Genomic DNA, 13,779 nt, shown 5'->3' with positions numbered 1-13,779 from the left:
ATGTGGTGTGTTGTACATCCTCCTCCCCCTCCCCCGGGATTTGGTGTGTTATACATCCTCTTCCCCCCCGCTCCCACCCCCCACCCCCCCGGAATGTGGTGTGTTATACTTCCCCCCTACCCCCAGCCCCCCGCCCCCCCCCCCGGGATGTGGTGTGTTATACATCCTCCCCCTCCCCGGTGTGTGGTGTGTTATACATCCCCTCCCCACTCCCCGGGATGTGGTGTGTTATACATCTTCTCCCCCCCGCTCCCCCCCTCCCGGGGATGTGGTGTGTTATACATCCCCCACCCCACCGGGATATTTTGTGTTATACATCACCCCCCCCCCTCCGGGATGTGGTGTGTTATACATCGCCCCCCCCCCCCCGGGATGTGGTGTGTTATACATCCTCTCCCCCCCGCCCCCCCCCCGGGATTGGGGTGTTATACATCCTCTCCCCCCCGCGCCCCCCCAGGATGTGGTGTGTTATACATCCTCCCCCCTCCCCGGGATGTGGTGTGTTCTACATCCTCCCCGGGATGTGGTGTGTTATACATCACCCCCCCTACCCCAAACCCCCCCACGGTATGTGGAGTGTTATACATCCCCCCCCCTCCCCGGGATGTGATGTGTTATACATCCTCTCCCCCCCACCCCCCCGAGATGTGGTGTGGTATACATCCCCCCCCCCCACCTGGATGTATTGTGTTTTACATCACCCCCCCCCCTCCGGGATGTGGTGCGTTATACATCCCCCCCCCCCCGGGATCTGGTGTGTTATACATTCCTCCCCCCTGCCCCTCCCCGGGATGTGATGTGTTATACATCACCCCCCGCCACCACCCCCCCCCCCCACCCCCACGGGATGTGGTGTGTTATACATCCTCCCCCCCCTCCCCAGGATGTGGTGTGTTATACATCCCACCCCCCTCCCCGGTATGTGGTGTGTTATACATTCCCCCCCCCCCTCCCCCCCCAGGGATGTGGTGTGTTATACATCCCCCCCCCCAGGGATTTGGTGTGTTATACATCCTCCCCCCCCTCCCCGGGATGTGGTGCGTTATAAATCTCCCCCCCCCCCCCCCCTCCCCGGGATGTGGTGTGTTATACATCCTCCCCCCCCTCCCCCGGATGTGGTGTGTTATACATCCTCCCCTCCGCCCCCCTCCCCGGGATGTGGTGTGTTATACATCACCCCCCCCGCCGCCCCCAGGATGTGGTGTGTTGTACATCCCCCCCCCCCCCCCCCCACCAGGATGTGGTGTGTTATACATCCACCCCGCCCCCCTCCCCCGGGATGTGGTGTGGAAGACATCCTCCCCCCCCCTCCTCCCCCGTGATGTGGTGTGTTATACATCCTCTCCCCCACCCTCCCGGGATGTGGTGAGTTATACATCCCCCCCCCCCACCGGGATGTATTGTGTTATACATCACCCCCCCCCCCCGGGATGTGGTGTGATATACACCCCCCCCCCCCAGGATGTGGTGTGTTATACATCACCACCCCCCCCGGGATGTGGTGTGTTATACATCACCCCCCCCACCCCCCGGGATGTGGTGTGTTATACATCACCCCCCCCTACCCCCCCGGATGTGGTGTGTTAAACATCCTCCCCCCCCCCCCCCCCGTGATGTGGTGCGTTATACATCCTCCCCCCACCCACCCCCGGGATGTGGTGTGTTATACATCACCGCCCCCCACCCCCAGGATGTGGTGTGTTATACATCCCCCCACCGGGATGTGGTGTGTTATACATTCCCCCCCCAGGATGTGGTGTGTTATACATCCTCCCCACCCCCCCTGGATGTGGTGTGTTATACATACTCCCCCCTGGACTTCCGGTTGCGGCGATGACCAGCTAAGCCGCACGTTTTGGCACCTCCCGTTTTAACGGACTTTTGGGCTCTTATCCGGAGCCCCACCGGAAATTATTTACGGCCAGACCCAGTGTGAGGCGACAAAGGAAGGAGTCCCCCCGGGTGTGGATGGAAAGAAGCGATAGTAGTGGCCAGATTGCGGAGGATCCTCTGGAGCAGCGGTAGAGGAGAGAAGGGAGAAGCAAGATGGCGGCTGAGGGAGCCCAGATGGTCTGGGGCCCGGAACAACAGGAGTTTCTCCGACGATGTGTGGAGGAGCTCAAGAAGGAGGTGCTGGCACCGATGTTGCTGGCGATTGAGGGATTGAAGGAGACGCAAAAGACCCAGGCGATGGAACTCCGTGGAGTGAAGGCAAAGGCAGCCGAGAATGAAGACGAGATACAGGGCTTGGTGGTGAAGACGGAGACGCACGAGGCACTACACAAGAGGTGCATAGAAAGGCTGGAAGCCCTGGAAAATAGCTCGAGGAGGAAGAATCTAAGGATTTTGGGTCTTCCCGAAGGGACAGAGGGAGCTGATGTTGGGGCGTATGTGAGTACGATGCTCCAGACTTTAATGGGAGCTGAGGCCCCGACGGGCCCCCTGGAAGTGGAGGGAGCATACCGGGTCTTCGTGAGAAGACCAAAGGCAGGGGAAATACCGCGAGCAATAGTGGTGAGGTTCCACCGCTACAAGGGCAGGGAGATGGTCCTGAGATGGGCTAAGAAGACACGGAGTAGCAGGTGGGAGAACACGGTGATCCGCGTGTACCAGGATTGGAGTGCGGAGGTGGCGAGAAGGAGGGCGAGTTTCAATCGGGCCAAGGCGGTGCTCCACAGGAAGAAAGTAAAATTTGGAATGCTGCAGCCGGCAAGACTGTGGGTTAAACACCAGGGCAAACACCACTACTTCGAGACGGCAGAAGAGGCGTGGACATTTATTCAAGAAGAAAAGTTGGACTAGATTTGAGGAATTGATGTTTGGAAAGAAGTAGCGAGGTGGTGGCAAAGAAATGCAAAGGGGGGAGAGGGGGAGGGTTTATCTGTAAAAATGTTAGACGGGAGAATTTTTCTCCCCCCTCCCCCCCCCCCCCCCCTGAGGGGGGGGACACGAAGAAATGTGGGCTCCGGCGGGGAAGGGGACAGGGAAGGGGAGAGGGAACTGCGCCACTTGGGGCGGGGCTGAGAGGGAAGCGCGGGTTTTTTTCCCGCGCTATGGAAATTACAGCGGGAAAAGTGGGCGCAGGAAGGAGGGGGCCTCACACGCAGGGAGGCCAAGGGTAAACGGGAGAAGCCGAGGTCAGACAGAGTTTGCTGACTCCCGGAAGCAATATGGGGGGAGCAATCAAGCTAGAAGGGAATCTAGCGGGGGGCGGATTAACTGGGTTGCTGCTGCTGAGGGTAAGGGGGAGCTGATACGGGATGGGATGGTCGGGACGGGAGGGCGCCGTCTGGGGGACAAACGGGTGCGTGGGACCCGGGTGAGGAGCTGGTTTAAAAAAGGGGATGGGTAGTCGACGATGGGGTGGGGGTGGGGGGGGGGGGTTATGGGGCCCCCCAACCCGGTTGATCACGTGGAACGTGAGAGGGCTGAATGTGCCGATTAAGAGAGCAAGGTTATTTGCGCACCTAAAGAGACTGAAGGTGGATGTGGTTATGCTTCAGGAGACGCACCTGAAATTGGCGGATCAGGTCAGATTAAGGAAAGGATGGGTGGGACAGGTATTCCACTCGGGCTTAGATACGAAAAATAGAGGGGTGGCAATACTGGTGGGGAAACGGGTATCGTTTGAGGCTATGACCATAGTGGTGGACAGTGGGGGCAGGTACGTGATGGTGAGTGGCAGATTGCAAGGTAAGGCGGTGGTGCTGGTGAACGTATATGCCCCGAACTGGGATGACGCGGGTTTTATGAAGCGTATGTTGGGGCGCATCCCGGACCTAGAGATGGGAAATTTGGTAATGGGGGGGGACTTTAACACGGTGCTGGACTCAGGGCTGGAACGGTCCAGATCTAGGACCTGGAGGAGGCCGGCAGCGGCCAAGGTGCTTAAGGGGTTTATGGAGCAGATGGGAGGAGTAGATCCCTGGAGATTTGCTAGACCGAGGAGTAAAGAGTTTTCCTTCTTCTCCCACGTCCATAAAGTGTACTCCCGGATAGACTTCTTTATCCTAGGAAGGGCGCTGATCCCGAAAGTGGTAGGAACGGAATATTCGGCTATAGCCGTTTCAGATCACGCCCCACATTGCGTGGATCTGGATCTAGGAGAGGAGAAGGAGCAGCGCCCACTTTGGAGATCAGACATGGGACTGTTGGCGGACGACGGGGTATGTGGAAGGGTGAGGGGATGTTTTGAAAGATACCTAGAGGTCAATGATGATGGAGCGGTCCAGGTGGGAGTAGTATGGGAGGCGCTGAAGGCGGTGGTTAGGGGGGAGCTGATTTCCATAAGAGCCCACAGGGGGAAACAAGAGGGTAAAGAAAGGGAGAGACTGATTGGGGAGACTCTGAGGGTGGATAGGCAATATGCGGAGGCCCCGGATGAAGGGCTATACAGGGAAAGACGGAGACTACAGACGGTGTTTGACCTGCTGACCACGGGTAAGGTGGAGACGCAGTGGAGGAAGGCACAGGGAATACAATACGAATATGGGGAAAAGGCGAGCCGATTGCTGGCACAACAACTTAGGAAGAGGGGGGCGGCGAGAGAGATCGGAGGAGTTAGGGACGGGGAGGGAAGGATGGAGCAGAGAGCGGGGAGGGTGAACGGGGTGTTTAAGTCATTTTATGAGAGGCTGTATAAGTCCCAACCCCCGGAGGGGAAAGAGGGAATGATACACTTCCTGGACCAGCTGGAGTTCCCGAGGGTTGAGGAGCAGGAGGTGGCAGGTTTGGGAGCGCAGATTGAGGTGGAGGAGGTGATTAAAGGAATTGGGAACATGCAGGCAGGAAAGGTCCCCGGACCAGATGGGTTCCCGGTGGAATTTTACACAAAATATGTGGACCTACTGGCCCCACTCCTGACGAGAACCTTCAATGAGGCTAAGGAAAGGGGGACACTACCCCCGACAATGTCGGAGGCGATGATATCATTGATCCTGAAACAAGACAAAGACCTGCTGCAGTGCGGGTCATACAGGCCCATCTCCCTCCTAAATGTAGATGCCAAGTTACTGGCCAAAGTGATGGCGACAAGGATAGAGGCCTGTGTCCCAGGGGTGGTACATGACGACCAGACAGGGTTTGTTAAAGGTAGGCAAATGAATGCCAATATACAAAAGTTGCTGGGGGTGATGATGATGCCCCCACCGGAGGGGGAGGCGGAGATAGTGGTGGCGATGGATGCAGAGAAGGCATTTGATAGAGTGGAGTGGGACTACCTGTGGGAGGTACTGAGATTTGGATTTGGAGAGAGGGGTTCATCAGATGGGTTCAGCTCCTGTACGGGGCCCCGTTGGCAAGCGTGGTTACAAACAGGCAATGATCCGACTATTTCCGATTACATAGGGGCACAAGACAGGGGTGACCCCTGAAGGGGCGGCGTGGAAAAGGCTGGAGATGGCGTCCTGTAAGGGAACAAGTTTAAAAGCACTGGCGACGGCGCCGTTACCGTTCCCCCAAAAAAAATACACCACAAACCCAGACTTTGAAGATTTGGGGGCAGTGGAGACGACATAGGGAGTGACGGGTGCCTCGGTGTGGTCCCCGATAAGGAACAATCACAGGTTCGTCCCGGGGAGGATAGATGGGGGTTCCAATCTTGGCAGCGAGCAGGAATTGGGAAGTTGAAGGACTTGTTCTTGGACGGGACGTTCGCGAGTTTGGGAGCATTGGTAGAAAAATACGGGTTGCCACCTGGGAATGCCTTCTGATATATGCAAGTGAGGGCATTTGCGAGACAACAGGTGAGGGAATTTCCGCAGCTCCCGGCGCAAGGGATCCAGGACAGAGTGATTTCGGGGCATGGGTCGGTGAAGGTAAAGTGTCCGATATATACAGGGAAATGAGAGACGAGGAGGAGACGATGGTAGAGGAGCTGAAGGGTAAATGGGAGGAGGAGCTGGGGGAAGAGATTGAGGAGGGGCTGTGGGCAGATGCCCTAAGTAGGGTAAATTCCTCCTCCTTGTGTACCAGGCATAGCCTGATCCAATTCAAGGTTCTACACAGGGCGCATATGACGGGAGCAAGGCTGAGTAGATTATTTGAGTGGAGGATAGGTGCGGGAGGTACGCGGGAAGCCCGGCGAACCACACCCACATGTTTTCGTCATGTCCGGTATTGCATGGGTTCTGGGTGGGTGTGGCAAGGGTGATCTCAAAGGTGGTGGGGGTCCGGGTCGAACCGAGCGGGGGGTTAGCTATATTTGGGGTTGCAGAAGAGCCGGGAGTGCAGGAGGCGAGAGAGGCCGATATTTCGGCCTTTGCGTCCCTAGTAGCCCGGCGAAGGATTCTACTTATGTGGAAAGTAGCTAAACCCCCGGGCGTGGAGGCCTGGATAAACAACATGGCAGGGTTTATAAAACTGGAGCGGATAAAGTCTGCACTAAGAGGTTCGGCTCAGGGGTTCACCAGGCGGTGGCAACCGTTCCTTGACTATCTCGCAGAGCGATAAGGGAAAACAGGAAAGACAGCAGCAGCAACCCAGGGGGGAGGGGTGGGGGGGGGGGGGGGTGGTGGTGGAGGGTGTATTCGGTGTTTGGGTTTTTTTTTCTTCTTTTCTTTCTTTCCATGCTAGTTGTTTATATTTATTTTTCCAGTATTATTATTTCTCTTTTCTTGTTCTTTTTCTGCACTTGTTGTTAATTTAATATATTGTTTAAATAACGGTCAATGTATATTTTGTTACAAAGTTGTAAAAATGGAAAATTCTTTTTGATCGAAAATCTTGAAGAAAATATATATTTTTAAAAACATACTCCCCCTCCCCCCCCCCTTCCCGGGATGTGGTGTGTTATACATCCTTCCCCCCCCCCCTCTCCCGGGATGTGGTGTGTTATACATCCTCCCCCCTCCCGGGATGTGTTGTCTTATACATCCCCCCCTCCGGGATGTGGTGTGTTCTACATCCTCTCCCCTCCCGGGATGTGTTGTCTTATACATCCCCCCCCGGGATGTGGTGTGTTATACATCCTCCTCGCCCCGGGATGTGGTGTGTTCTACATCCTCTCCCCCCCCGGGATGTGGTGTGTTATACATCCTCCTCGCCCCGGGATGTGGTGTGTTCTACATCCTCTCCCCCCCGGGATGTGGTGTGTTATACATCCTCTCCCCCCCGGGATGTGGTGTGTTATACATCCCCCCCCGGGATGTGGTGTGTTATACTTCCCCCCCCCTCACCCGGGATGTGGTGTGTTATACATGGGAATGATGCTAAGTTAATGGATTGAGTAAATTAAGCTATATAACATAAATAACAATGCCCAAATAGGCCTGATTTTCCACAGATTCAACAACGACTGGGCTGTCCAGTGAAGACAAGATGACCCTGGCTTCCCCTGATAACAAAGCTGGAGGGAGGGTGGGGATTGCTCCCTTACCATCCACCTCAAGGTCATTCTGACCTGCCGTTTGCTGGTCCAAATCCAATCCTGCCTCACAGGCAAAGATGCAGATTCTTCAGGCAAAATTCATTTCAGAATCCTCCAGATTTACACAGTAAACGGAGCCGTTAGGAGACCAAAATCATTCACAGTACTTACTACCCAACTCCCACTAATGTCACCAAACCCTCTGCAGTTATGTAGCAGCTGCAGGTATCCAGTGTTCCCACACTGAACACAAGAAGAAGCCTCATTGTCTCCACAAACTGGAGACATTTTATTCAGATGGGGAGTCAATACAATCTTGATCCTCCAGTAGATCGTGGTGCCCCACCCAGAGGAACAGTCTGTAGAATAGTTGAATCACTAGTCTGAAAGTGACCTCCGGAAACTCCATCGAAATGATGTGAGGAGATCATTTTCTCTGTGTCCTGCCCAATGAACTTTATCAATAATCTTTATTATTGTCACAAGTCGGCTTCCATTAACAATGCAATGAAGTTATTGTGTAAATCCCCTCCCCACACTCCGGCACCTGTTCCGGTACACAGAGAGAGAATTCGGAATATCGCATTCACCTAACAGTACGTCTTTTGGGATTTGTGGGAGGTAATCTGAGGATCCGAAGGAAACCCACGCAGACACAGGGAGAACGTGCAGACTCGGCACAGACAGTGACCTAAGCCGGGAATCAAACCTGGGACCCGGGCTCTGTGAAGCAACAGTGTTAACCACTGTGGAACAGTGCCGCCCCAAACAACATCATCAAAACAGAAACCTTCATCATTTTCACAATGCTGTTTCTGGGATCTTGTTGTTCACAAATTCGTTTTCTCATTTCCTACATTACAACAGTGACTGTTCCTCAACAATATTCCACTGGTTCGGAAGCATTTTGGGTCACACTGCGGGAATGAGGGCAGTTTTTAAGTTCAAGGTCCATTATTTCCCAATTTTGTAATGATTTCTCTGTGACCAGGAGGTGAGATTTTTCTTGCCGCTATTCGCCGCTCTTTTCCCTCTCTCACCCCTGCTGTATATTCATGTCACCCCCACTCCCCTCACAGGAGTCAGAGGAGGATTTTCTGTCTCCTGTCCCCTCCTCAGGAACCACAGAACATCTTCCCACACTGCAAACCCATGGGAAGCTTAAGGGGGAGGAGGAGCAGCCCCAAGTAGTGGTCCACATCGGTACAAATGACATAGGTAGGAAAAGGGATAGGGATGTAAGGCAGGAATTCAGGGAGCTAGGGTGGAAACTTAGATCTAGGACAAACAGAGTTATTATCTCTGGGTTGTGACCCGTGCCACGTGATAGCGAGCCGAGGAATAGGGAGAGTGAGGAGTTGAACACGTGGCTACAGGGATGGTGTAGGAGGGATGGTTTCAGATTTGTGGGTAATTGGGGATATTCTGGGGTCGGTGGGACCTCTACAAACAGGATGGTCTACACCGGGACCAGAGGGGTACCAATATCCTGGAGGGGAAATTTGCGAATGCCCTTCGGGAGGGTTTAAACTAGTTCAGCAGGGGCTTGGGAACCTGAATTGTAGCTCCAGTATACAGGCGGTTGAGAGTACAGAGGTCATGAGTAAGGTTTCAAAGTTGCAAGAGTGTACCAGCAGGCAGGAAGGTGGTTTAAAGTGTGTCTTCTTCAATGCCAGGAGCATCCGGAATAAGGTGGGTGAACTTGCGGCATGGGTTGGTACCTGGGACTTCGATGTTGTGGCCATTTCAGAGACATGGATAGAGCAGGGACAGGAATGGTTGTTGCAGGTGCCGTGCCTTAGATATTTCAGTAAACGCAGGGAAGGTGGTAAAAGAGGGGGAGGGGTGGCATTGTTAGTCAAGGACAGTATTACGGTGGCAGAAAGGACGATTGATGAGGACTCATCTACTGAGGTACTATGGGCTGAGGTTAGAAACAGGAAAGGAGAGGTCACCCTGTTAGGGGTTTTTTATAGGCCTCAAAAGGTTCCAGAGATGTAGAGGAAAGTTTTTCAAAGATGAATCTGGAATAGGAGCGAAAGCAACAGGGTAGTTGTTATGGGGGACTTTAAGTTTCCAAATATTGACTGGAAACGCTATAGTTTGAGTACTTTAGATGGGTCCGTCTTTGTCCAATGTGTGCAAGAGGGTTTCCTGACACAGTATGTAGATAGGCCAACGAGAGGTGAGGCCATATTGGATTTGGTACTGGGTAATGAACCAGGACAGGTGTTAGATTTGGAGGTAGGTGAGCACTTCGGTGATAGTGACCACAATTTGATTACCTTTACTTTAGTGATGGAAAGGGATAGGTATATACCGCAGGGCAAGAGTTATATCTGGGGGAAAGGCAATTATGATGCGATGAGGCAAGACTTAGGCTGCATCGGATGGAGAGGAAAACTGCAGGGGATAGGCACAATGGAAATGTGAAGCTTGTTCAAGGAACAGCTACTGTGTGTCCTTGATAAGTATGTACCTGTCAGGCAGGGAGGAAGTGGTCGAGCAAGGGAACCGTGGTTCCCTTGTCAAGAGGAAGAAGGAGGCTTATGTAAAGATGAGACATGAAGGTTCAGTTAGGGCGCTCGAGAGTTACAAGTTAGCTAGGAAGGACCTAAAGAGAGAGCTAAGAAGAGCCAGGAGGGGACATGAGAAGTCTTTGGAAGGTAGGATCAAGGATAACCCTAAAGCTTTCTATAGATATGTCAGGAATAAACGAATGACTAGGGTAAGAGTAGGGCCAGTCAAGGACAGTAGTGGGAAGTTGTGCTTGGAGTCCGAGGAGATAGGAGAGGTGCTAAATGAATATTTTTCATCAATATTCACACAGGAAAAAGACAATTTTGTCGAGGAGAATACTGAGATTCACGCTACTAGACTAGAAGGGCTTGAGGTTCATAAGGAGGAGGTGTTAGCAATTCTGGAAATTGTGAAAATAGATAAGTCCCCTGGGCCGGATGGGATTTATCCTAGGATTCTCTTGGAAGCTAGGGAGGAGATTGCTGAGCCTTTGGCTTTGATCTTTAAGTCATCTTTGTCTACAGGAATAGTGCAAGAAGACTGGAGTATAGCAAATGTTGTCCCCTTGTTCAAGAAGGGGAGTAGAGACAATGCCGGTAACTATAGACCAGTGAGCCTCACCTCTGTTGTGGGCAAAAAAATCTTGGAAAGGTTTATAAGAGATAGGGTGTATAATCATCTGGAAAGGAATAAATTGATTAGAGATAGTCAACACGGTTTTATGAAGGATAGGTCATGCCTCACAAACCTTATTGAGTTCTTTGAGAAGGTGACCAAACAGGTGGATGAGGGTAAAGCAGTTGATGTGGTGTATTTGGATTTCAGTAAAGCGTTTGATAAGGTTCCCCACGGTAGGCTACTGCAGAAAATACGGAGGCATGGGATTCAGAGTGATTTAGCAGTTTGGATCAGAAATTGGCTAGCTGGAAGAAGACAAAGGGTGGTGGTTGATGGGAAATATTCAGACTGGAGTCCAGTTACTAGTGGTGTACCACAAGGATCTGTCTTGGGGCCACTGCTGTTTGTCATTTTTTTAAATGACCTGGAGGAGGGCGTAGAAGGATGGGTGAGTAAATTTGCAGATGACACGAAAGCCGGTGGAGTTGTGGACAGTGCGGACGGATGTTACAAGTTACAGAGGGACATAGATAAGCTGCAGCGCTGGGCTGAGAGGTGGCAAATGGAGTTTAATGCAGAAAAGTGTGAGGTGATTCATTTTGGAAGGAATAACAGGAAGACAGAGTACTGGGCTAATGGTAAGATTCTTGGCAGTGTGGATGAGCAGAGAGATCTCGGTGTCCATGTACATAGATCCCTGAAAGTTGCCACCCAGGTTGAGAGGGTTGTTAAGAAAGCGTACTGTGTGTTAGCTTTTATTGGTAGAGGGATTGAGTTTAGGAGCCATGAGGTTATGTTGCAGCTGTACAAAACTCTGGTGCGGCCGCATTTGGAGTATTGCGTGCAATTCTGGTCGCCGAATTATAGGAAGGATGGAAAGGGTGCAGAGGAGATTTACCAGAATGTTGCCTGGTATAGAGGGAAGATCTTATGAGGAAAGGCTGAGGGACTCGAGGCTGTTTTCATTAGAGAGAAGAAGGTTAAGAGGTGACTTAATTGAGGCATACAAGATGATCAGAGGATTGGATAGGGTGGACAGTGAGAGCCTTCTTCCTCGTATGGTGATGTCTAGCATGAGGGGACATAGCTTTAAATTGAGGGGAGATAGATATAGGACAGATGTCAGAGGTAGGTTCTTTACTCAGAGAGTAGTAAGGGCGTGGAATGCCCTGCCTGCAACAGTAGTGGACTCGCCAACACTAAGGGCATTCAAATGGTCATTGGATAGACATATGGATGACAAGGGAATAGTGTAGATGGGCTTTAGAGTGGTTTCACAGGTCGGCGCGACATCGCGGGCCGAAGGGCCTGTACTGCGCTGTAATGTTCTATGTTCTAAACTGGACAGTGATATTGTTCTGAAGATCAGCCCTCAGAATGGACTGGGCCTCTGAGCAAATTCACAGAGTGAGCAGTGGCTTCACTGGTTCACTATCTGCTCCATCAATGGAGTCACTCAAAAAATCAATCTCACTCAATCCAAAATCCCTATTCTAGATTGAAACGTATACTGACTTTGGTCTGGACTCTGTGACTGTGTTAAACCTGTGTACTTTTACATTCTCCCTTCTGTTTTGAACCTTGAACATTTCAATAATGCAACACGGTAGCATTGTGGATAGCACAATTGCTTCACAGCTCCATGGTCCCAGGTTTGATTCCCGGCTTGGGTCACTGTCTGTGCGGAGTCTGCACAACCTCCCCGTGTGTGCGTGGGTTTCTTCCGGGTGCTCCGGTTTCCTCCCACAGTCCAAAGATGTGTGGGTTAGGTGGATTGGCCATGCTAAATCTCCCATAGTGTCCAAAATTGTGCTTAGTGTTGGGTGGGGTTACTGGGTTATGGGGATAGGGTGGAGGTATGGACCTTGGGTAGGGTGCTCTTTCCAAGAGCCGGTGCAGACTCGATGTGCCAAATGGCCTCATTCTGCACTGTAAATTCTATGAAATAAGATCACCACACTCCCTCCCTTATCCAGTGCAGACTCACAGTTTCTGCAGCCCCTCCTCTTGATGAAGGTGTCCAATTCCAACAACCAGATTATCTGCTGTTTAACACTTGTTCTCTAATGTCTCAATGTCTTCCCGATAAACAATGATAAAAAATGTTTCCCAGAATGACAGACGGGACCAGTCCAGTCTCCTCTACAAATTGGGTTTCCCATCCTGAGATTGGTGCTCGATTCCTCTGGTTATACAGATCCCTTCACTGCTTTGACACACGGTGCTGATGGCTTCAGACACTCACCCAGAGGAACCCACAGAGAGTCAAATATGAGAATGGAGAGGCTCCCGAGGATTAACAACCGGGAAAGTGAATATTTAATCTGGGACCTTGGAGACCCTTTAGTCCCTTCACAACTGGATTTAAAATCAGGAAAATGAATAGAAGAGTTTTACCGGGGTTAATGGAGTTTATCATTTCTCTCCACGCTGTGTACTGTAAAGGGCCTTTGAACTTTCCGATAGACAGGCCGGCAGCAGATACGGAGAGTGTGTGATAGTCATCACTAATCCTGTATGTGAAAAAAATGCAATCAATTTATTTTTGTTAGAAGATTTTAGAACGTATGTAAATGGTCACGTTTTCAGCATTTTTGATGATAGAGAAAATATACTTCGTGAAATATTAATCACGTTTCTATAACTGGGAAAGGGATAACTTGGAGATTCAAAGGCAGAGAATGGAAACCCCCATGTCCTGAAAAAGGTTCACAGTCTGATAACAGATTAGTTACCGGGATATCACAAATCACAGGGGAAGAGAAACATTTAGCCTGTCCACTTGCTGTTTTACAAACAAAGTTTGGAGAACAAAGACAGTCTGAAAACATCTGCAACTTAATGTTCATCCTTAATAACTGATCCCACAACCCACCGAGAATCCTGCTCTCCTCTACTGGCATCTTGAATATCTCTGATTTTAGTCACTCCCCCATTGGGAGCTGGACCTTCAGCTGCCCAGGTCCTGAGCTCTGGAATTCCCTCCCTGATCCTCTCCGTCTCTCTTTCTTCCTCAATCACACTCTCTAAAATCCACCTCCGTCGTCCGGATTAATATTTCCTGATGTGTGTATGTGTCGATTTGTGCCTTTTGACACTCCTGGGAAACTCCTTCAGACTTTATATTACATTAAAGGTGCTATATAAATACAAGTAGTTATAGAATCATAGAATCATAGAATTTACAGTGCAGAAGGAGGCCATTCGGCCCATCGAGTCTGCACCGGCTCTTGGAAACAGCACCCTACCCAAGGTCAACACCTCCACCCTAACCC

The 13,779-nt window shown here is 51.3% G+C and overlaps 1 protein-coding gene across 1 annotated transcript in view; it reads right to left on the bottom strand.

Annotated features, from left to right (window-relative positions):
- LOC140390418 (zinc-binding protein A33-like) overlaps positions 1-13,779 on the bottom strand; it is a 38,935-nt gene that overhangs the window by 17,305 nt on the left and 7,851 nt on the right. The window contains exon 5 of the mRNA XM_072475563.1: positions 12,902-13,017. Coding sequence (XP_072331664.1) covers positions 12,902-13,017 — 116 coding nt within the window. The remainder of the gene's footprint in view (positions 1-12,901; positions 13,018-13,779) is intronic.

The sequence above is a fragment of the Scyliorhinus torazame genome, chromosome 14 (assembly GCF_047496885.1).
Source record: "Scyliorhinus torazame isolate Kashiwa2021f chromosome 14, sScyTor2.1, whole genome shotgun sequence".
NCBI classification, from domain to species: domain Eukaryota; kingdom Metazoa; phylum Chordata; class Chondrichthyes; order Carcharhiniformes; family Scyliorhinidae; genus Scyliorhinus; species Scyliorhinus torazame.
Note: the sequence above shows the minus strand (reverse complement) of the source record. Positions and strands in the feature narration are given on the sequence as shown.